Source organism: Pocillopora verrucosa, chromosome 12 (assembly GCF_036669915.1).
Source record: "Pocillopora verrucosa isolate sample1 chromosome 12, ASM3666991v2, whole genome shotgun sequence".
NCBI classification, from domain to species: Eukaryota; Metazoa; Cnidaria; class Anthozoa; order Scleractinia; family Pocilloporidae; genus Pocillopora; species Pocillopora verrucosa.
The window spans coordinates 1,979,183-2,003,380 of record NC_089323.1 but is presented as its reverse complement, the minus strand read 5'-3'; the positions used below and the strand labels follow the sequence as shown (position 1 = coordinate 2,003,380).

The following is a 24,198-nucleotide window of genomic DNA, read 5'->3' as shown; positions in this document are numbered from 1 at the left end:
AACAATAGTAAAAACAATTTATATCTACCATTGTTAGCGCTCTATTTCCGGCCCATGTAAATCATACTTACCGTTTGGAGCCTATTGTTTTCCTATCAACCAATCAAAAAGATTGAATTAATCCGTTCTCCCAGTTGTCATTTTTTGGGTAAGTACATCATGTAAAGGGAATTATTATCACCAATATACACTATGTCCTATATCTTATATGTAATAATTCCCCATACATGACGTACCGAGCCAAAATGACCCCAGGCTCGAGATTGGCGACGAGCCGGAGAAGAAAATTGAAAGATGAGTGGTCAGCGGTGAAATAGCCTAAATTGGTAAGTAAGTCATGCATAGGGAATTATTATTCCTAATACATATTATGTCCTATACTTTACATTGATATAAATATCCCATACTTTACACATAATAATTCCCCATACATGACGTCCCCAGGCTTTAATTGCTCGCATAGAAACAAATCATTTGTAGTTGCAGTGAGCCATCGTGGTAAAAATCCCGAAATGTTACCAATATACTTCGCTAAGTAAAAAGCTAAGAAAATTTTTAAAAAGCACTCACTGATTTTTTTCCCTACTTCCTTCGCTCTAACTTTTGTGTTTTCCTTGCCCTCTCTAGACATGTTTTTCGAAACCCTTCCACTCCCTAAAGTGATTGACAAGTAACTTCTCTCCTTTGTTCGGAATGTTTTCGTTTATAATGCGTGACAAGTTCACAATCTCGACCATGCCACTGACAAGGAGCCAAAATGACCCTAAGCTCGAGATTGGATCAGACAAGTTCGTAGCGAGCTAACATGGCAGCCTCCCCTTATGCAAATTGGTTTACCTCCTTTAGAAACGTCTCGGGAATATTTTCAGATTATGGTAGCGGGCGAGCAAGGAATTTTTTTTCTCTACATAAAACCTGATTTTAGGATACCTTTCACAGCGAGTTATCTGGTGTCACAGAAATGTTTTCCACACTATAAAATCCGCAGTGTGGCTAAATGTCATTTAGGCAAAGTTAAATCGCAAGCCAATGCGGTCAGCGGCCTCCTCCTCGAGCGTGCGTGATCTGTGGGGTGACCGCAGGGGCCTTTTGCTTATCTTGTGATCTTTTCGGATCTGTTGCTTGAGCGAATCTTTGCGGATTCTGGCTCCCAGCCCGTCCTTCCCCTTCTATGCATTGGTAAGTATGGGGTCATATGAGTATTTTCTACTAAATTCTTTCAAGCGTGACGGTGTCGGTTAGCGGCTGCATGCAGGGGTGGTTGCTGCTCGCAAGGTTGCCATGGATTCCTCCTTGCTATGCCTGAGGCGTTCAGGCTCCCGTCCAACCTTTAAGGCACCAGTTCCCAAGCTCATCTATTGGTGATGAGTTTAATTATCCAATAAACAGGTTTTGAGAATACTCAAACTAATCGAGTAGAAATTGCCTTTATCTAACAATAAATTCTTGTAACTAAGCAGCTACAGGGGAGAATTAACTATCGGATCTTGGGTTTTCAAGGGTTAAGTTCTGCAAAGATTACGTCTAATCTTAAATGAAGCTTACAAAAAAGAAAATTATACAGAAAAGTAGCTAAATTTTAATGTCAATTTTACATTTGTATACTTGATATAAATATATTTATTCACAAATGCTCAATGTCTTTTAACAGTTTCTGAATCACGTTAAGTTGTCACACGCTAATATGAACGGTCTATATGTACAAATGTGTAAACATTGGAGACTAAACAGGAACAGCATACTTGTAATATGAATATTTATTTACAAACGCTCAATATTTTTAACAGTTTCTGAATCATCTTAAGTTGCTTCCCGCCAATATGAACAGTCTACATGTACAAACGTGTAAATATTGGAGACTACTCAGGAGAAGTAGTTCTTGCTTCCATACATTAAGTGTAACATCTGTATAATGTTTTATTCGGTTTGATGGCGCTCAATTAAATCTTCTCCGAACTCAGTGTTGGTGGAGAGCATCAATCCTCTGAAAAACAAAAGCGAACTCTTTAGAATCATAATTCCTGTTATCCTCATGTCTTTGCATTTAACTTGGTATTTCTTAAATGGAAAAAATAATTTTAAAAAATTATAAACCACGGCTGTAAAGGAGCAACACTCATATAAAGTGCGCGAGATGTCATAGGGAAAATTTATTGGTTTAAGTGGTAATTTCACCAGCCTTTTCGCGGCCATTTCGTAGTTTCGCTTTCCCAAAGCTCTCAGAAAGCACTTGTTCGGAATCCGGAGTCCAAACATACTCCTCTACAATCTTCTCAAGCATCAGAGCTCCCAAGTTACCAAATTTGAAATACCAAGTTCGTCCCCTCGAAAATTATACGTAAGTATTAACGAGGTACTACATTTTGACTTCAAACTAAGTAATTAAGTAAGTAAGTAAGTGAGTACGCGATCTAACCGTGCAAGAATTGCCATCAATTGTGCTAATATTGGATATGAACGCCGCATTGAAACAATATTTCAGCCACACACGACGAAATCACAAACCACATAGGGCAAAGACACCTATCGAAATAAAAATAATCACAATTTGAGTCAAGGATACCATTTTATGTAGCCCCTAATTGTTTTAAGATATTTCCAGTGAGGCTTCATTGCGGCCAGGCTGCTAAGCAATATTCCAATGACAGCGTCTTAGGTTGAATATTTTTAAAGAATATTTGAATACGATTTTTCGAACGGTTATATAAATCATTTAACGGCGGAGATAAAAATAATGTTATTTCTAGAGCAAACGTCTTCCTTGTTTGAGCCATATGGTTATTATAAATTGTGGACTTCGTAAATCCTCGCATAAATGTGACCGAATATCAATGAAAGTAATAATCGGTTGGGTTGAGTGTTACAATACAGGTACAAAGCTATAATAGCTACCAATACTTACACTGAAGACTCGTATTGCTATCTGTGAATTTCGTGAAACTGTTGTTCCATTCTGTTCCTGCTATAGGGGAGCTCCATTCAAATCGCCTGTTTCCTCCTCATCGCTTCTTTCTTTAGCACGTCTGGTCTTCTCGGCCATTGAATTCTGGTCAAAGTTTAAATTAAAAACGGAACTTCGTTTCTGAATATTCTGCCCTCGCGATTCTCCTACAGTGCTACACAAGTTACCAACATCTCGCTCACGTCCACCTGGTAAAGTGGAAAAAAAAGAAAAAAGGAATTAAGCATGTGAATATCAGAAAATCTTTAACAGACCCAACCACATTATTCTAATCAAAAGTTAATCGACTTCATGCACTCGACGCCGTCAAAGCTGTTTACCTTAGAAAATCATTTCTTACCAAACCAAAAATTTGTATGCTGCATACTTTCAAAAACGAGGAAAGAGAATAAGAAAACTTCGGGGATATCTCTGACAGCCACAATGAGTGACAGGCCTTTTCACCAATTAATCAAGTTACTTGTAATCCTTCATATCGGAAGCATGAAGCGTCCTCTTATTCGCTCCCTCTTTGCCTCAATCAACAGAAAAACTATTGTAGCAGTATTCTCGCCAATCTTTGCTACCTGGCAAAGAGTCTTCTTCGCTGCTACTTCCTCCTCTCTCCTGCTCATTGATTTTGGGCTTTGGTTCGAGCCGATCAAGGTCTTGACCTGCAAATTCCATGCAGGCTTTCATCAAAGATTCCTCTTTTGCTTCGTTTTTTCCTTCGTATTTCGCGACACCCTCAGAGCCACAACACTCCTCCGATGAGGGGTTTTCATCTAAATCTGTTACAAAGTTGAAAACAGAAGAGATGCTGAAATCTTTTAGCGAGAATTGTGTTCATACATTATCATACATAACGTGTAATTTTCCTTTTTTTCTTCACACGACCCCACAATTTCATAGCTTAAAATATTATCGAGTATAAATAAAGGTCATGCATCTACCTACTTATAGAACATTCTGAAATTTATTTACGTGTAAGGATGAAATCAGGATGAAAATATAGGGTACCTTCACTCGAAGTCGTTGAAGACTTGTCTTCAGAATGAGGGGTTTTGGAACTAGAAGATTTACAAGACGATGACTCTTCATCACCTTCATATTTAGTTTCTTTTATCTCATCAGTGTGATCTGTTTGTACATAATGTGATAATTTAATTAACACAAATCATCATATAACTTTACTTAAGTTTCGGCTTATTCAGCATCTCAATGCTGATTGGCACATTGCAAATTTATATAAAAGTAAACAAATAGAATATGAGGTACTAGATCAAACGTGTACACTTGCCTATTGGTGCCTCTCAAAACAACCTACTCGTGAATTTTATTATAATTTTGTTAAATTATGATAAAAAATTCTGAAATTTATTTATATGTAAGTATTCAGGAGGACAAAAATAGGGGTACCTTCACTCGAAGTCGTTGAAGAATTGTCTTCAGAATAAGAGGATTCAGAACTAGAAGATTTACTAGACAACGACTCCTCATCACCCAAATATCCAGTTTCTTTGATTTCATTAGCGTGATCTGTTTGGACATAATGTGATTATTTAATTAACACAAATCATCGCATAACTTTACTTAAGTTTCGGCGTATTTGGCATCTCAGTGCTGATTGGTACATTGCAAATTTAAACAAAAGCAGAGTACTAGAAAATTTAGTATCAAACGTGTACACTTTCCTATTGGTGCCCCTCAAAATAAACAACCACTCGTGAATTTTGGTAAAATTTTGTTAAATTATGATAGAACATTCTGAAATTTACTCACATGTAAGCAAACAGGATGACAAAAATCGGTTACCTTCACTCGAAGTCGTTGAAGAATTGTCTTCAGAATAAAAGGTTTCGTAGCAAGAAGATTCACTAGACGATGACTCTTCATCACTTAAATATCCAGTTTCTTTGATTTCATCAGTGTGATCTGTTTGGACATAATGCGGTAATTAAATAATGCAAATCATCATATAACTTAATTTAAGTTTCGGCGTATTAAGCATCTCAGTGCTGGTTGACACATTGCAAATTTAAAGGAAAGTATAGCAATATAATATTAAGTATCAAAATTCTAACTGTTGAAAGGCAAACGAGTTAGTTGTTAGGGCAGTATAACGGCTCAATATCTAGCGGATCCATGGGGTCTCATAATCGAGTCGAAGCTAAATAGAGAACTACCACGTAGTAAATCCGGTTAAGTGGCAAAGTAGGAGATTTTAACCAGCAAATTCTGAATCTCGCCGGCATTCACGAATGCTACGCCTATGTACTGGATAGTGTTTACTTACTAAGTCGTCTTTGCGCTTCCTCAGCACCTATTGCAAGCCAATCGACTGTTGGGGGGAATTCTTGATCGTCCCAATTCTCGTCAGAGAATCTACGCATTAATTTATAAGCTAGAAAGACTGCCCTTCGTGCAGCAGGGGAGTTGGAGAACAATTCAAACAGTTGTTGGCTAGTATAGTTTGTTGCTATACGAACCAGTACGCGTAACACTTGGTTTGGTGGTGAGAATCCTAGAAAAAGTGATAAAGAGTTTGATAATGTTTCCTGGGAAGGACTGTAGTCGGTTACAGTGACTTGCGTTTCAATAACCTCAGCGAAAGGTTATATCAGGGTCAATTGAGGAGTTTTTCAGGGTCAGTCGGGTCCAGAGTTCTTGAAAACGAAACAGCCAGTTTTACAATGATGTTATTTGCTGGTGACTAAATTTAATATGAAAGTAGCTAAGTAATGGGCTTCATTTTACAAGGGTAACGCCTAGCAGTAACTACAATTAATGACAAACCTGTAGCCGCCTTTTATGGTACAACAAGCCTTTGTTATATATGAGAAAAAATGCTCCAAATTTAAAAAAATGAGGGTCACCTCGACAACCGATCCTAAAATAACTGCCATCTTTCTACAAGGGGCTCTATCTTCTGCCCCTTAGATGGCCGTTACGAGGAGGTCAGACTGCTTTTTACACTCGTCATGTTCAGGAAAAGAAAAAAAACCTTAGAGCTCAAGAGTGTACTCGCGATCTCAAAGTGTTCAAAATAGTTGCAAGAACGTACCTGCCGAAGGTTGCCGTAAATCTTGTCCTTCACTTCTCTTCGTTTTATCAACCATAAAATCAGCCCAATGACAAAAAAACTCACTTTGTAATTTTGGCTCTCTAACTAGTCGTAACAGTGTTTCCCTATCTTGATCGTAATAATCGAAATCAGTCTTTCCAAGAATTCTTCCAGTCGAAGAATACACTGTAACAGTTACTTTGCCAGGCTTATCAGATGCTGAGGCACAAAATTGCAAAAAAAAAAAAAAAAACAGTTTACAAAAAATAACGTTAAATGCAAGAAACGTACTCGAAAAAAGGAAGTATAAAACATTTTTCTAGTATTTAAGCCATAAAAAAACTTACCCGGAATTCGACCAATCAAATTAAAATCATTAACTCTTTTCAAGTCAGCAACAGTCTTCATTCCGAAATTTGCCCAAGCAGACACTACTTCTGGTGGAAGAGCCTGCCAAAAAACTAAGACAAATGACGATCCACCCTGAAAGAAACGCATGCCACTGGTTAAATTTATCTTGGATAGCCAAGTTTTAGATGAGGAGTACGCCCCAGATGGTTTCTGGGACATACTTTTACTTTCAGTGGCAACCCCTTGAACGCAAGCACACAAAATCGAAAGATAATTACACGTTCGGAAAAGTATACATTCAAGTCAAGTTCAAGGATACATACGTTCAAGTATACATTCAAGTCAAGTTCAAGAAGGAGGTATACTACTGTAAAAAAAAAAAAATTATTTACCTCAATGGGCCCATTATTTGGAACGATTCCCAACATATCTAAAAGCAAATAAAAGTTACTTGATTAAGTCGGTGTTAACAGGGTATTTCAATGGCCAACTCAAGTTTACAGACACTCCTAATCGCTGTTAAATGGGTTTGCAAACTTATACAGTAGAACCTCCATCCAGGAGACAATCTCTGGACAAAAAAGTGCCCCTTGGAATAGAGGTGCTCCCTCAGTGAAGGAACAGCTTCAGTGGAACCTTTATTCAGGGGACTTATAAAAAAGTGTCTTCAAAAGTAGGGCCTTTCTTCAATGAAGATAAACTATTCAGTAAAACGTCCATTCAGGGGACAAGTGTTCCTTCAGTGATGGTAACAGATACAAAGATGAAAGAGAAAGATATTAAGTCTGGATCCGTGGCTGCTTCCCTTGAGGAGAGTGTTGCTTACATAGAAGTTTCCCGAATAAAATTTCCGAACTATTATAATACTTCACGAAAGTGAAATAATCTTGCACGTCAACTTAGGTAAGGCAAATATGTACGTATACCTTCAGGCTTTTCAGATAAATCTTCTGACGACAAAGGCTGTAAAATAACAATATGTAATGAATTGCAAATAGTTAGAATTTCAATTCTAGGTTAGATCTAAAGACAGATTGGTAGAATGTAAAATGCAATTTAGAAGACAAGAAATTCTTTTCTATTAAGTAATAATGTAGAAGCAATAATTAACTGTTTAAAAATAAACATCACAAAATGGATATTCTTTACCTCAATGCGATCTTTTTCTAGGAGGGTTTCTAAAATAAACAAAACCAAAAAAAAGTTACTAGCTTAATTTGGTGTGAAAAGGGCATTAGATAAAATTCCTTAAGGTTGGAAAAAGCACAAAAAATAAGGAATTTTCCACTAAGCGTCAAAAGTACTCCTGGGTTGCACAGATAGAGCAGTTTTCAGAGTATCAAAAGTGACCATGGTTTACTTTGGTTTTACTTTACTTCCGTGATGGGTCCACAAAACTCGCTTCTTCAACTCAACCAATCAAATGTAGAAACTAACACCAATCACAACTTGGTCACTCGCGTTTTCCCGCGCTTTAAGCTGGTTGCCTGTTTTTTAATAATTGTATGTTAATCTTTGTTCTGATCGACGGTTGTAATTATTATGGTTTGGGTTTTTCGACGCTCAATTCAAACTTTTCTAATGCTTTACTGCGCATGTGATTGATCTGAAAAACTTGCACCGTGATTAAACGTAGCGCTAAAACCGGAAGCGGCTTAGATAGTTCACGTTTTTCGGCATTTAAGGTGTTTGTTATTGAATGCAATAGAATTTACTCTTAGCTCCTTTAAATACCTGACTTTGTTCTGATTGGCCTTTGAAATTCACTTAGCTTTTTGTTTGGCGACACTCAATAGAAAAGCGCCTTCCTTCCAGTGAACTTACCTGAATCCATCCCGACATCTATTCGTTCCTGTAAAAAAGAAAAAAACACGAGGTCACGTAACAGGCTACTTCGAGCATATTCATCTTCGTTTAAACATTTATATTATTATTATAAAATTGCAAAGACGTACTCATACTCATAATCAACACGTTTTACTACTTAGAGCAAATGATAGTTGGAAAAGAATTCAGAAGGTCATTCCTGAGTCTCCCAAAAATTTACCACTTATCGCATTAAGTTTCTACGCTTGTCGTTCGAAAATAGGTCCCTCGGTACACCACGAAATTGTTGTAAATCCTACAGCAAGGGATGAATTGTTTAAAATTTTAAGGGAACGGGAAGGTTGAGTATTTGAAAATAATTCATGAAAAAAAAAGGGAAATTTTTACCTCTGTGGGACCCCGAGTGGAAAGGCATCCTGCGCGATGAAAAACACACACAAGTTAGACTTGTCCAAGATAAAATGCTCTAACTAAAAACAAATAAACGAACACACGCAAAAGTCAAAACTTTTACACAAAAATAGAAGATTTTCAATCGATTGTCGAGACTCATCCAGGATTGCACTAATAATGTTTCACTTAACCCACAATTCTTCTTAAAAAAACACTCACACCAAGTTCGAATGAAAAACTATCTTCAAAAGAGGCTGATCTCTCAGATTTCCAGTGCCTGAGGTTGTTTGTATGTTCTAGGATTTAATCTCAGCTCCTTTAGATATCTAACTATGTTCCGATTGGTTTCGATAATAATTTAGTTTCGGTTTCAGGACACTCAATAGGAAAGCGCTCTCTTTTGAGTGTACTTACCTGAGTCCTTCTCGCCCTCCTCTCGTTCCTGTAATAGGAGAAGAAAACAATTTAGCTAATATTCTGCTTCGAGCATATTCGCGTTCTGCGTTATGAAACTCATGTCAAAGACATACATGTACCAGTAATTCAACAGATATTAGAGCTTCAAGCACGGAATAATTAGGAAAACGTTTAAAAGGGCATTTCACCCAAACACTTCATATTTCTTGATATTGAGTTTAAGCTTCTGTGCCTGTCAGTCGAAATTGATACTACAGCGAGTGATGGATTACTTTCAATTTGAAGGAAATAAAGAGGTTGAGTATATCAGAGAGAAAAAACATAGAAAAAACTAAAGAAAATCGAGTTCTGAACAGAGAGAGGACTAAAAGAGAGCTTGAAAAACCGACTCAAAGAAACGTGTATAATAAACTTCACACAAGAGAAATCAGGCTAAAAGGTTTTTTATGTAGTGGACGTCTGCCGAAACATCAGGACAAACGGTCGATGAGAGCGGGTTTAGAAAAAATCGTTTTTGCACGAGGTAGTAAGTAACCCATGATTAGCTACCTTCCTTATACTCTCATAAATATTAGCAAAAACAAACCTTTACAGCTGAGGCGACCTTCGAAAGCATTTCGAGTCCGTTCTGACAAAGAAACAAAGAAACAAACAGAACAAAGATAAAATTCCTGACATCCTGATGAATTCTGACAGTCAAGAGCAAGATCCAAGATAAATCCAAAACTTACTTCAACTCTTTTCGATTGAGGGTCTTAAAACCAAAACAAAGTTATCACAACGGCCAATCAGATGGAAGGAAAATAATTTTAAGAGCCAATGAGAACTCAAATTAGATACAATCAAACTGCCTAAAGCGCGGGAGAACGCGGGCGACCAAGTCGTGGTTGGTTTTACTTTTGCGTCTGATTGGTTGAAAGAGTGGCGCGAGTTTTTTGGGCCAATCACAGAGCGAAGAAAAGCAAAACTTAACTAATCTCGGATTACTTAGGACACTCAATTGAAAATTGGCCTTTTATAACGTCCACACTAAACCATTTAAACCACTAATTTGTAGGTGAGGCTCATACACGAGAGAGGAATCACTTTGGATTGTCACGATTGTTGCATTCAAACTCCGCCAGTTAAAAGTACATACGAAATCATGACGTTATCGCGTTTTGAGAATCCAAGTAGTTTAACTTTAATTGGTAGTTTCGGAGCATTTTTTGTTTTTTCAAATTTACGACTCAGTAGGAACCCTTTCCAAACGAGTAGGCAAAGCCAGGCAAGCGTGATTCACAACTGCATAGCCAATTTTTGAGAAAGAAAATTTCAAAGGTCCACGAAACCCTCTGTTCTAAATTACCAAAAGCGTAAACCTTTTCCTAGAGAGTGAGTTTTGGTTGTAGTAAAACACTTTCCAAGCGAGGTTTAAGTAAAACAGGGGTGATTCACAACCGCATACCCACCAAAAGTCCAGTAGGTTCTTACTAATGATATTTTTAACCATTCTTTATCGTAAGTGTTTCACTTTTTTAATGACATATACCTCTTTTGCAGGCATTGGCATAACAATGTAAAGGGCTGAATTTCCCTTTAGGATTCTTCTTATTGTTTTTCCATCCCATACACGAGGATCCCCGTGAAATTGAAGAGTACTATCCGTGTTACTGATTGATGCGCAATAAAACCTGCCCAATAGAAAAAAAAAAAAGCATTATTTCTCAAAGGGAATTTTAGTGGTAGGGAATTTATTCTTTTTCTTTCTTTGCCTCCTGGGTCATAACCCTGGAACTGGCCATTAAAAAAATAAAAACTTGAATTGCAAATCAACCAAATCTTGAGATTCCTTTTGGAAAAACTGGAACAATCTGTTATCAGTTGTGGAGTCAGTTTTACAATTACCTCTGACCTCAATGAATAAAATTTTATTTAACTAAAATTTCTTCTTTAAATTTCCTTTACCTTACACTTAAGTCAAAGGCAAATGTTTCTTGAATTTTTTTCCTCACTGCATCTTCTGACATGCTTTTTGAGAACTGGACCTGTTTTTTATACTGTCCAGTCTTTCTCATTCTTGCCATCTCAATAGTGGTTGGCATAAGTATTTTACCATCCCTTTGTGCTAATTCCTCATTCTTCAACAACATCACATTTTTAGCATAAGTGTCCCCTCTCGTGGCTGCACCAGCTAGAGCTACATGTATGGCCTGAGAAGTGTTTTCTGAAAAACAAATAATGTGTAATTTGAGATAATACCATTACATGGCATTACCCAACTTCAATGCACTCAAATTTCACGAGTGAGTAACATTCTTGTATTAACAACTTGCTAGCAACTTCACTCTAGATGCCTCTTGATAGTGACTTACATGTAATTACCTTCTTATAAAAGAATGAATAACCAGTTAAACTTAAGATTAAAGTGAAAAATTCATCCTGGGGATAACCCAAGGACTAGAAAAAGAGTCCCTTAGAGAGAAGTGCTCCCTCAGCAAAGGAACAGAGTGAGTAACATTCTTGTATTAACAACTTGCTAGCAACTTCACTCTAGATGCCTCTTGATAGTGACTTACATGTAATTACCTTCTTATAAAAGAATGAATAACCAGTTAAACTTAAGATTAAAGTGAAAAATTCATCCTGGGGATAACCCAAGGACTAGAAAAAGAGTCCCTTAGAGAGAAGTGCTCCCTCAGCAAAGGAACAGAGTGAGTAACATTCTTGTATTAACAACTTGCTAGCAACTTCACTCTAGATGCCTCTTGATAGTGACTTACATGTAATTACCTTCTTATAAAAGAATGAATAACCAGTTAAACTTAAGATTAAAGTGAAAAATTCATCCTGGGGATAACCCAAGGACTAGAAAAAGAGTCCCTTAGAGAGAAGTGCTCCCTCAGCAAAGGAACAGATTCAGTGGAACCTTAATTTAGGGGACAAATAAAAACCACAAAAAGTGTCCCCAAAAGGTGGGCCTTACTTCAATGAAGGTAACAGATAAAGAGGAACTTCCATTCAAGGAATAAGCTGAAGACCTGAGAAAAATTTCCCTGAATAGAGGTGTTCCTTCAGTGATGGTAACAGATACAAAGATGAAAGAGAAGTCTATTTCATTACATCTGGATCCAAGGTGGCTTCCCTTGATGGAGGTTTTACTTAAATAGAGGTTTCCCCACATAAAAGCTTTGAATTATTAGAATACTTGTAAATTAAGAAAGTGAAATAATCTTGCAGGTCAGCGCAGGTACAACATACATGCATGTACCTTCTGACTTTTCTGATGTTCCAAATCCTGAATCTTCTGATAGCAGTGGCTGCAGAATAAAAATATGTAATGAATTGAATATGGTTAAAATTTCTATTTTTAGCTTAGATCTAGAGAGAGATTTTGAAATTGTAAGATGCAATTTAGAAAGCAACTGTTTTCTAGTATCATAATGATGATGAAGCAATAATTTACTGGAGATTGGAAAAGGGCTGATAAGTAATACCATTGCCTGTTGTTTCAGAACTTGTTCAATAAAATAGAGGGAGGGGACTGAGATTTTTTTAAAGGAGTGTTGAACACCAATTTTAAATTTTGGCTAGGTGGAGGGGTACTTCATCAAATGGGGTGCTCACTTAAGGGGAGGTGCTAACTTATGGATTTATGATTTAATTATCAGATTTAAATTTCCCATACTAGACATTTCTTAATCTATAGATTTATACCTCAAGATCAGACATTTGAAGAGTGGAAAGTCCACTACTTTCTTGGTCTCCAGCCAGAGCAATTGCTTCTGCTGACTCTTTCTCTGGAACTTGAGAGGAATCAGTTTTCTCAACATCAGGCTCTTCCTGATTGGGAGATTTGAAGTTTTCTGTTTCCTGCTGGCCCCCTTCTACATCAGTTCTGTCACCTTCTGCCCCTGTCAAAGACAACTGCTGAGATATTTCAGTGGTGTCCACAGTTGTTAGGGCCTCGGAACTTCCTAAAAGCGATGCCTCTGAAGTAACTATGTTCTGTGGTTGCTGAGAAGATGCACTCGAACTATGTAAGCTCTGTAGCTGAGGGGTAAGTGTTAAAGCTTGTAGCGCTGTTTGCAACCCTGGATTGTTAGAGGTAGGCAAAATTGGCATCTCCAAGCTTTGTTGAGCAGGTACTGTGTTTAAGGCAGTATTTCCAGCTGTTGGTGCTGGAGCAACAGGAATCCCTCCAGCAGTGGGAAACACAATAAACGGGATTCCTCCTGAATACAAGAAGAATAACTTAACCTAAAACAGGGTTTTCTCTTTCTTAAATCAAGATTACAAAAGGAGTATATAAAAAAGATGCTTTCCTTAGACTGTGCACCATTGACAACATAGTTAAATTTCTTATACATTAATCTTCTAATTAGGAATTCTTTATTAATGAATTGCATATGTTCAACAGTAGAGGTAAGGTGTGTATAGTAGACTGGTTTGTAAAGCTACACAAAATCAGCAGTCTTGAAGCCATTTGTAACAATGCCACTCCCCTTTGAAAGAAGAATCTAAGATAATTTGCCGCCACCTATAATTGTACTGACCAAAATTATTCATAAATGCAAACATTGTTTTGTTGACACCTTACCCATTGAAAGAGACTGCTGTAATGGATTATGCAGGAATAATATTGTATTACTTGGTGCCACAAGTTCTTGCTGCACATTCATGAGTGGTCTTTCATTTGATAACTCAACATCACTTTGATCAGCACTTTTTTCAGCCAGCCCTGATACCAAATTTGAATGACTTGAAATGTTTTCAAGTGGATCATCATGTGTAGAAATTACAACAGGAAGCTTTTCAGGGCTTGGTTGAGCAGGACCATCTATTGATGATAGTGACATTTTCACTGGGCTCTCACTGCTTATCAACTCTCCACATGTTGTAATCTGGTCAAATGAACGTTTCGTTCCTAACTGCTCTCTAATGGAAGATTCATATCCCGAATCCTCCACCACCTCTGATTCTCCGAAATTCCCATCCTAAAGGAAATAATACATGTGTCTTGCCATGACATCCAAAATTGGTGACGGCCAAGATATTTGTAATTAATCCCTCCTTTAATTTCCCTAAGAGAACCATTCCATGACCAACACACTTGTCTCTAGTCAAGGCTGACACACTACTGACTTAAGTAGTGTGAGGGGATTATCCCAACACCCAGGATGTGATGCTACTCAGTCACACATTACCCTCAAAATTTATTTTTTGGGCTTTCCTAACAAGTTGCTAGTACACATTTACACCCCTTGTATGAGTGGAAGGAACAGGGAAGTGGGATGTGCACATCTCCAATTACTGGGGTCCAAGTTCATCTCATAGACCCAGTGTCATGTATGGGTAGAATTTTATGTTGGTACTAGTCCTTGCTCCAAGGTTTTTATCTGGGTTTTCTGCTTTTCCTCCCAACACAAAAACTAACACGTAACAATAAGGCCTAAAAAAAATGGATTAGGAGCTAATTTGTGGAATCGCCACCATCTAAAATCCTACTCACTTTCTCATGTTGCTCATGTTGTATCTTTTCTATGTCATGATCTATACCCCAGTCACACCAAAGCTTAGACAAGTTTTAAAGGTGTTTTGTTAAACAAAGTTTAAACTTTTTTTCTTCAGAGAAGCTGCCTAAACCAATGTTTTTGATCTTCAAATGTAGCAAAATGAAAATACATGCCAGTGAAAGTTAGGGCTCAAACTAGAATGTTTCCATTTGCAGTCCAGTGTGCTCAAACATAAGACCATCACACAGGGCCCAGTATAGCAGCCTTTTCCTTATCACTCCCACAATTTAAATATCAATTTTCTGCACTGTTTCCCATACATTTCTTATAAGTCTACCCCTAAAAATTTGGTGTCAAATCAAGTAATATCCTGTGGTCAATATTGTTCACTCTTCTCAACAATTTCATGCTTGAAATGTACAGAAGAAGAAATTCCTTTGAGGTCACTCTTGGGAACAAAAGGGTTCAGGGATTCACGCTGCCACCTTAAAATCAAAACACAATCATCGGTAAACTTCTATTGATGCCCCTGCTCCCATACCTCTTCTACAAAGACATAAAGAGCTGAGTTTCCTTTAATCACTTTCTTGATGAAGCGTCCATCCCAAATGCGACGTTCACCATGAAATTCCAATCTTGTTCGAAAGTCAACCACTGAAGCACAGTAAAACCTGGGAGAATAGGAATTAGTATTAACACATAGAACTTTGACAAAGTATTTGGACATATTGACCGACTGACTATTAACACATAGAACTTTGACAAAGTATTTGGACATATTGACCGACTGACTAAATGACCAACTGACTGATTTATTTCTTTTTTCTAGCGGCAATGTCTTGGCTTAAGTTGCATCAGGCTTATTCTAAAGATTATAGGTCTTACATGCATATAGCACCTAGTGTAAGCAATTTTCTAATAACGAAACAAATTACACAAAAAAATTTTTTACCTCCTGTCTCTCAAAATTGGAAAGTTTTCCATTAATATGGATTTTACATCGGTTTCGGTCATGTTTGAAGAAAAGTGTATGTTTGTTTTGAATTGCCCTTTATCTGGTTTTTTGAGTATAGCCATTTCAATGGTGTTTGGCATAAACACCATACCATCCCGAAGTCCAACATTTCCGCTCTTTAGAACCACAACGCTTTTTCTTGTAGTTGCATCAGGGTCTTTCCTCATCCGTTTTACCAAGAGAGGTTCAATAGTAACATTCTCCGTATGATTCTCAACAGAATTTGCAGCCATTGTTAGTAGAAATATGTTCTGTTCAGAGATACAAGAAGGAGAGAACCACAGTCAGTTCCCCCTTGGAAATCGTGTTACCTTTAAAACCCAAGATCCAATTGGTAATTTTCTCCACCTACTGACTTAAATTCCCGTGTAAACCTCTTGTGCACCATTAATTTCAATCACTTCCTTGACTCCAAAGATCTGATTAGTAATTCTTTAACCCTTTAACTCCCAAGATCTCATTAGTAATTCTCCTTACTGTCTACCATACAGTTCTTGTGATGTTAGTTTTGAGAATTTGGACAGGATCAACTAATAACCCTTTAACTGATACTTTTCTGTATTCTCATCACTTGTCTGCTTGACAATGTATTGATACTGTAAGGAGAAATTATGTCTTAATCACTTATGGGAGTTAAAGGGTTAACCTTAAAACTTAAAACTTGGGTAACAGTACTTGGTGTTAAATCAGGGAACACATTCAGTCGACTAGTAAGTCTACTCTTGTCCTCTATTTACTTGGTAATGTCATGGTATTACACAGGGAAGTTACAAATTAACCTAAAGGCCTTGAGCCTGTTTGTCAAAAATACTAGTGACTTAACAAGCCCGCTGCTATATTTAAAAATCAGAATCAAAAGAATAGAGAAGCAGGGCTTGGCAACATAACCAGTCAATTTTGGTTCTTTAGGCAATAGGCTATTTGACTTATTTTCAAAAAAATTTGAAAACCCTCCTTGAATAAAGACAAAGTTATTTTACAGGCCTATTAAGTTTTAGAGAGCTTCAAGAAAAGGGACTCCTAGTAAATTCCAGTGACTTTGCTGCAAGAGATACATTATACTTTATAAATTAACTTCTACTTTATAAATTACCATAACATACAATTACTTTACTTCAAGAGTTAGTTTTAACTTAGCATAATGCTTTCTGTAGTTTACTGCGCTCCGCATTCTGACGAAGCACACAGCTTCAATCAATCAAAGTAAATGTTGAAACAACCCTTATGATGTATAGATATTAACTCTGAAGTGCTTCATGATTTGACATAAAAAGAAATCTTCCATGGAAGAGGTGAAAAAATTTATGTTCCTGATTTTAAATGTCTCATGTCTCATTACAAACTTATATTCCTGCATGCACATAAGATGCCTTTATGCCTTTTGCTTACACCATCTTGAATAAAATTTTGGGAATCTTCTTTGCTGACTACCATAAACCCCAGTACATAACAATGTGCAAAACTTTTCCACTTTGCAATCCCCATTCTTCTCTGATGGTTTGCCCCTTGAGCACTCTCTAATCTTCTCTTTGGTCCACAACCCTAAGAAATGCTATTCTACAGACCTGGTTTGTAGATTTTGTTAAATTTTCTATTGGAAAATTTATTTCTTTTCTTCCTCGTTTTTTTTTGATAACTTATCATTTAAATATCTATTATAGAGTTTTTTTTTTCAAAAAGGGATCAGGGCATAGCTTCCCTTTCAGGTTCCCTCTTAACTTCTTGAACACATACCTACATACATACATATAAACATGGAAATTATATAGTCTCCAATTTACAGAGTAGCACCCAAACGCTGATACCTTCATGCCAACTACATCAATAACTAATTAATGTGACAAATTAATTCTATATAACAAGCAAAATAATTAACTACCTAAACAACCTTCTTAATCAACTCAGTGTACTTAACACTGCAATACAAGATTAAAAATTCCACTATTTTGTTCCCATTAAAATTATAGTGATGTAGCCAGAGTTAAAATCCTTGAGAATAAATGGAAGAATACATTTCTTTGTTTACTAAATAAATGCCATACAATAGAGTAGAAAAAGTGAGGAGGTCTCAGTGTCCTGTAGAGACATAACATGGTTGCAGTAGGCATGAGTTTGCCAGATATTGTCATAATGATGAAGTGACTGTTTACTTTTTTACACAGAAAGGATGTATGCTGCTTTAAAGTAAGATCATTATCAATTGTAACGCCAAACAGATCCATCGAGTAATTTACTGAGAACTTAAACTGATGGTTAGTGTTTCCTAATGTCATCCCTTAGTGTTTGCCAGAGGCAATCCTTTCCAATTTTTGTCATCCTTGGATTTTTCTTGTTAATTATTATCCCCTCGTTATTCATTTTTCTATACAAGTTTTACACCTTTTGGTGTCTTTGTTTCATCATTTCTTCTAGTACAAGGAAGCAAAGATGAAATAACACAACTTAACTCCCCAAAAGAATATCCAGTCACTAAATCCCTTATGTCTCAACATATATGAAACTAATATCATGAAGAGGGTAATTCAGAGTTAACAACTGAGTTAAAAACGTAAATATTGGCCACCGGAAAGAGTTTAAAAGCTGACGTTTCGAGCGTTAGCCCTTCGTCAGAACAATGTGAAGCAGTCATGAAGAAACAGATGTGCCTAAACAGTGACCGACCATAAGAAATATCATATTCGAAAACACCCTTTCTAGCCAATATCACAAGCATTAAAATTTTAAGTCAATACAATTATACTGCGTTGTTTTTCCTACATAGAATGACTTCATACAATGGTAAGTTCCCTTTTGATGGAGACAGCACAATCATCGTAAGGAAATAAAGCCGATGCAAATATAATTGACATGTGGTCAAGCCTTCTTGTCAGAGCACGTTTTTTCCATGAGGCAAAATGTTTTGGGAGTGAAACGGCTTGCTGGAGCTTTTCTGCCAAAGTCCAATCTCGTGACTGGCAAAGCGCCATACTTTAAAGAAGGCCATGATGTAAAGCTAGGCGAAGCGAAAGTGTCGATAAATATGTTACTCGAAGTTTGCAAAAGGCCACGAAACTGCCGCACAGCTTTTTCGGAAAACATTGCAAGTCAAGGGCGATCGAAACCGAATCTTAAGTTCGAATTCTGACCAGTGGTAAGGGCCTAAATTAAAAGAGCGACGAAACACCCTTCGAACATTTCGAAATAGTCTCAGCACAAGGCGTAGGCGGTGGTTTCTTAGAAATGACAAAGAATTCAAGCACGATATGAATTAAACAAAACCCTGTTGTACATAAAAGATATTTACCTGCGTATATCATTCGTCAGAAACAAAGCTTAAACGAGCTATGTGTATGAAATTAATACTTCTGAAGACAAAAATTACTAGGAGGCTAATATTGGCTCAGCGAGGTTTATGAAACGCGAAATCGAAAGGGGAAGTCTTCTCAGCGACCGCAAGAAGGTAGACGGCGAGCTCGAAGGAGACCGTCTGATTGTATGAACGTTCGTAAAGACGACTTTTTATAAAGATATAATAGCCATGCAATTTGAAAAAAACGGACGTAACCAGAGAACCAACAGATCTTAAGATTTGATTAGTTTTCAAGGCGTTCATTCCAAAGATTAATTTGGCGCGGACGAAAGAGACCATTATGTCAACAAGATACATGAAGCTACAAGCCTATTGTTCCTGACGTACGGTTAAAACAGAGCGACCCTACCGGTTTTTAGAAAGGTTTTTGATAAAGATTTATGTCTTTTGACTAATTTGAATTAATATCTCGTAGAAAAGGTACAAAATTTGTGTATTTCTCACCTGAAGACGATGATAACGAAGTTTCGCTGGTGGTCATGTGACTGTTTATAGGCCCGCAATGGTTGCTGGGCCAATTATTTTTTCGAGCTTTTTCTTTTCCATTTTTGTTGTTTTTTGTTTTGTTTTGCTTTGCTTTTGTTTTTTTTTTAACTTTTGAGTTTTATGTCTTTTTTCCGCATTTTTCTTTTTATTAAAAAAACGTACAAATCAAAACAAAAAACAGTAACAGAAAGATAAATAAACATTGCTTTCTCCTCATTTCTCTTGATGCTGCTTCTTGCAGCAGCCAAAACAAACAAACTTCGCCATCCAGGTAAGTACTTTTCTGGAACGGCTTTTCTGCGACAAAGAAAAATTTAATATCATGATAATATAAACAGTAAGAAAAATCGAGACCAGGCCCTTAAAGTATGTGATAGCATGATTTTTGCATCGGTCCCAGGTCCCGCTTTCAAATTCAATAAAATGGCGTCGAAGAAAAACGTCATATTTACGTGATGGATTTTGACACATTAAGTCGTCGCTTCTAGCCTCGGATTAGTGAGAAAGTGTCTCGATTTTCAACAAAGAGCGTAATTAACAAGAAAATGAAAGCGACCTTCGCAAGAATGAACACTACTTAAGCAGTAGGGAAAATAAAATGAGGCGAGCGCGGAGAGTAAGAAACGCGCACGAGGAATGAAGCGTGAAAAAGCGTCATTTCTTTTTTCTTTACCGCCCCTCATCTAGTGTGAGTCTTGCTTCTCGCTCTTGTCTGGCGCTTGCCTCAGCTACCACAGCTAACTCACCTAAAAAACGCAAAACATGACCAGAGATTCCAACCCCATGTGATGGAAAATAGGGAGTAATTATTAGTGCCAAAGGCGCGAGCTTCTAGGGGGGTCAGGGGGCATGCCCCCGGGAAATTTTGCAAATTTAGGTTCTCTCAAGTGCCATTTCCTGAATTTTGACATCATTCCGGCCTGAGTTATAACATACCATGATGCTCTTCGCGAAGAAAGTAAGTATAATATGAGTGTTTCACAGTGACAGATCGCCAAAAATTCTAAAGATTAGCAATTTTCCCCTAGTTTTCAGAATTTTATGATAAATCGGGAGAATTTGGTAAAAATCGGGAGAGCGGGAGGCAAGACATCAAATCGGGAGACTCCCGATCAAATCGGGAGGGTTGGAATCTCTGCATGACACCCATTTCGCTGATTAACAAGAACGTAAATTTTACATCCTACCATTCTTACTTTTTTCTTGCTGTATTTAGCGCCTTCCGTGATTCCACTACCGCTTTCCTCTTCGTCTTCCGCATCGTTAGTCGAAACATCAACTTGCGGCATGGAGAAGGAGGAAGACGAGGCAGAAGTTTCTGGTGCGGTAGTGATGGGGTTTACACATTGTACTCTTAAGGTGGGTGGCGGCTGATATGACATGTCTTCGTGTCGTTCCGAAGAAGGAAGCTGGAGCTTGAGTGGTGAAGGGGGAATGGCTGACACTCCGGTGTTTTCCGTTTCGAGGTTGGTTTCCGCCTGATATTTAGAAGAGATGGCCTCAGGGGGGTTTACCGATAACACACTGGGAGGCGGTGGAAGGCACAAAGGCTGGATGACGTCCTGAATCTTCCGGGTAGTATAGGATGGTTGGAAAGGGATGAAGGTTCCTTGACCTGCCTTCCAGGAAGAGGCATCCAAGACGATGTTCCGCAGTGATGACGAGAAAAGAGGAAAGAGCTGAAGAACTGAGATAAGAGGGTTTTCCCCTCGAAGCTCCAGGTGGGATCTCTCGATCGCTGGGACAGGGACCACCGACACACTGACGACAATTCCTCCCCTTGGTACAGCAGCCATTTGCATCACCGCATGCGTAGTAATGTTCAAACCACTCAGTGGGCTGTCCTCGGCGGAGGAAACCCTCTCAACCTAGTTTTTGACCGAGACAATGTAAGGTCTTATAAGATTATTTGTCCTAAATGTCGTAGAAGTAATTCTGTTGCTCAGTGATCTTGTTAAGTGTTTTATATTTCAAAGGTTTTCATAATATTATATTATCTAGTCACAGTAAATGGTTTGAACCCGTGGGTAACATAGTGTAGTTTGATCTTCCGGGTGAGTGTAGTCCTGAGAAGGACTGTTGTCGGTAGTGGAGAATGACGTTTCGACAACCTAAGCGGAAGTCATCATAAGAGTCAAGAACATTCGACTGACAACAAACTATTCACTTGACTCTGATGATGACTTCCGCTCAGGCTGTCGAAACGTCAGTCACCACTACCGACACCAGTCCTTCTCAAGACTACACTCATCCGGACGATCAAACTACACTATTATACATTAACTACAGTTGTCTATTGTCTAAACCTAATTTGTGATGAGCGTAAGTCGGTTTAGGATTATAAGAAGCTTTTTAATTCAACTTTTAAGTTTCTTCAGAAACTTTCCCTCTTTATTCATTGGGGTTGGGTTGGTGGTAGACCTCCTAAGGGACCCAGATTCCTATTCTTTATTCGCCTAATACCTTGTATTGAACTGAACACTTAAATAAATAAACTGGGCCTTCATCACTAAAGGGCTATTTTGTTCATTCCCAAGCTTCCTGTTCATGCTCTTCAATCGCTTATACATCTCTCTCGCATTGGCTACTAAGCATTTAAAACTCACACTCGCAGCGGAACGTTCCTCGTTTAAATCATCGCATTCTTTGTTCTTCTTGGCCAATTTCTCTCTAACTTCTTTTATCTCTGCGTCTTTTTTCTCCAGCTCTCGTTTTAATAGCTTCGCATACGTTTGCCATTTTGAAATCTTTTCCCTCAATCCAGCATTTACAGCTCTTTGCATGGCATTATCTTGTTTCAGCCAGGAATTCTCCCCTAATATGCCGTCCAATTGTTGTTTTGTAAACTTGACCTCGTGAGGATTCTGCGAAGAATGCATTCTCTGAAACAAGAATATAACGAAAGTCATTTATCATCGAAAAAAAATTGTTCGATAGACAGGCTAGAGCCCAAACTCAGTCAGTGAAGATATAATAAATGTATCAGTTCTCAACATCTGACTGTAGACTCAGACTCCAGAACGAAAATTCTGTGAACTAAAGGTAAGCTAGGGGCGTAGTGAGTCTATATGCCCATATGCCCGCGCCTACAATTTCTTCTCCACCCGCTTGACTTTTATAATACGACTCTTGCAAAAGTTGAAAGAAAAAAATGGTACTCTCTTGGAAACAGGCCTAAAACAAGTCGAAAAGCTGGCTGCACACCCTTGCAAACGAAAACTTGAAGTTAACAAACGGCTCAAAATCTAAACTCAACTCTGAATGTGTGTTCCTATCAACCTCAGTATATTATTAGAGAACTTAAGCAGCCGTGATTTTGAGACTCGAACGGCAACCGGAAGAAGAATAAAATTAATTCTGGCGCACTTTGACAACAACGTATCGGCAATGAGGTCGTCGTTTTTGCATTTTAAGCCAAACTTTGCCGATAAAAAAGGTGTAGTGAGCATCAGGAATGAGAACTTTTAACTTCCGGCTGCCGTGCGCATCCCAAAAACGTATGTGCTTAATCTCCCTAATGTCAAGTTCAAGGTCTGGAAACATGATTAGCCTTCTCAAAAGATCTGAAAATTTAGAGAATGTTTCAGTTTTGAAATACATATATTCTTACACGCAAACCGCCCAAATTTCCCGCGAGTTTCCTTACCTTGCAGGTAAACATCGATTTCTAACTGACGAACTAATTTGTAAAATTATATTTAACAACCGATCTTCGTCTAGCAAAGTCAAATGACTTAACAATTCCGCTGTGATGTCATTTACTCGAAAATGCACGCGCACACGTCCTTTCCTTGTGTTCAAACGCGAACCAGGAGAACTGGATCGAGCGCATGAAGTCGAGGCTTACTGGTCAGCGTGCCGGGAAAATTCGAAGTTCAAAACAACAACAAAGACAACACACGAAAACGGACAAAAAAGACCGCGAAAAACTGAAAAATATTCTTTTTTCGTCTTAGCTTGAGTTCTTCTGCAGGGTACTTAGAATTTTTCTCTATGTCCCATATGCTCGTGAGTCGTGACAAGACGGGAAAAGACACTTTTCTTTATTCCATTTCCGAGCTTAAAATTCATCATTAAGCTTTTTACGCTCTTATCAACGAAAAGAGCGTTTTGCAGATCGCTAATTTCGCAAGTGTAGCAAATACGAGACTTCGCAATTTCGCATCTTTATTCTGTTTTCGGCGGTATGATAGACAAGGTCGGATAGTTAAACGAAGTCCTTCCTAGGCCGCGGTTTTAGATCATGCATCGGTACGGCTCGCGTTCTCGTTGTAAGTAGATTGCTTGAAGAAAAAAAGTTTTTTTCGTCGTTAGCGGCAATGAACCTTCTCGCCTCTCTACACCCCGAAAAATATTTTAGATAAAGCTCTTAGCAAAATTTAAAATGGTTTGTAACGCGAATAAGCCAACCAGCAGCGAAACCATCGTTCCGAAACGTACTCGCGAAAAGTTTGAACGCTTCTACAGTTTTCGATTCCAATTCTCGCTCACAACAAGCGTTTCGGATGTTTCCTTACCTTTTTTGACTCACTTCCGTGAAAAGCCTTGAAATACACTGATTTGTTGAGTAACTGCTCGATATCCCTCTCAAACTAATTTACAAAAAGCTCGATCTGCAAAAACAACTGTTTTCGCGTCGGGCAGAGTTTACTCTATTTGACGTCAAATTTCGCTTGTGATGTCATTTATTTAGAATGCGCGCGTAAATCAATCGTCAATCCTGGGAACGAGGTTGCCTCGTCCTCAGGAGAGGTGACTTTCTGAACGATCAAACAATTAATCGAGGATATACTTTCCACCTTTTTCTACAAAGGTAATTTTACACTGTTCTTATTTTCAATAAAACTAAATCAGACCTGA

At 37.9% G+C, this 24,198-nt stretch overlaps 2 protein-coding genes across 2 annotated transcripts; both read right to left on the bottom strand.

Annotated features, from left to right (window-relative positions):
• Positions 1-1,578: 1,578 nt before the first annotated feature.
• Positions 1,579-19,356, bottom strand: LOC131792350 (uro-adherence factor A-like). The gene is made up of 25 exons (XM_066159001.1): positions 19,297-19,356; positions 15,441-15,754; positions 15,030-15,159; positions 13,573-13,969; positions 12,690-13,207; positions 12,244-12,292; positions 10,941-11,199; positions 10,525-10,666; positions 9,580-9,621; positions 8,991-9,018; positions 8,571-8,599; positions 8,181-8,208; positions 7,506-7,534; positions 7,283-7,319; positions 6,749-6,786; positions 6,353-6,488; positions 6,006-6,224; positions 5,238-5,465; positions 4,757-4,876; positions 4,361-4,480; positions 3,962-4,081; positions 3,529-3,732; positions 2,903-3,150; positions 2,417-2,523; positions 1,579-1,984 (listed from the first exon to the last, which is right to left on the bottom strand). The coding sequence occupies exons 2-23, from the start codon at positions 15,734-15,736 to the stop codon at positions 2,963-2,965; spliced, it is 3,357 nt and encodes a 1,118-aa protein (XP_066015098.1). The 5' UTR covers positions 15,737-15,754; positions 19,297-19,356; the 3' UTR covers positions 1,579-1,984; positions 2,417-2,523; positions 2,903-2,962.
• Positions 19,357-19,511: 155 nt separating this feature from the next.
• On the bottom strand, positions 19,512-23,969 carry LOC131780780 (uncharacterized). The gene is made up of 4 exons (XM_059097376.2): positions 23,856-23,969; positions 21,945-22,220; positions 20,535-21,206; positions 19,512-19,635 (listed from the first exon to the last, which is right to left on the bottom strand). Exons 2-4 carry the CDS (start codon positions 22,215-22,217, stop codon positions 19,552-19,554), a joined length of 1,029 nt encoding a protein of 342 aa, XP_058953359.2. The 5' UTR covers positions 22,218-22,220; positions 23,856-23,969; the 3' UTR covers positions 19,512-19,551.
• Between the last annotated feature and the right edge of the window lie 229 nt (positions 23,970-24,198).

Bases quoted from the DNA above. Each gene is read 5' to 3' on its own strand.
- LOC131792350 (XM_066159001.1), bottom strand. From the start codon at position 15,736: ATGGCTGCAAATTCTGTTGAGAATCATACGGAGAATGTTACTATTGAA. The intron at 9,019-9,579 runs GTTTGTTTTTGC...CTCCTATTACAG, and splicing joins AGGTCGCCTCAGCTGTAAAG to GAACGAGAGGAGGGCGAGAA. The intron at 6,787-7,282 runs GTATACGTACAT...ATTTGCTTTTAG, and splicing joins TTTATCTGAAAAGCCTGAAG to ATATGTTGGGAATCGTTCCA.
- LOC131780780 (XM_059097376.2), bottom strand. From the start codon at position 22,217: ATGCATTCTTCGCAGAATCCTCACGAGGTCAAGTTTACAAAACAACAA. The intron at 21,207-21,944 runs GTGAGTTTTAAA...GTCAAAAACTAG, and splicing joins AGGAACGTTCCGCTGCGAGT to GTTGAGAGGGTTTCCTCCGC. The intron at 19,636-20,534 runs GTAAGAATGGTA...TCTTTGTCGCAG, and splicing joins CTAAATACAGCAAGAAAAAA to AAAAGCCGTTCCAGAAAAGT.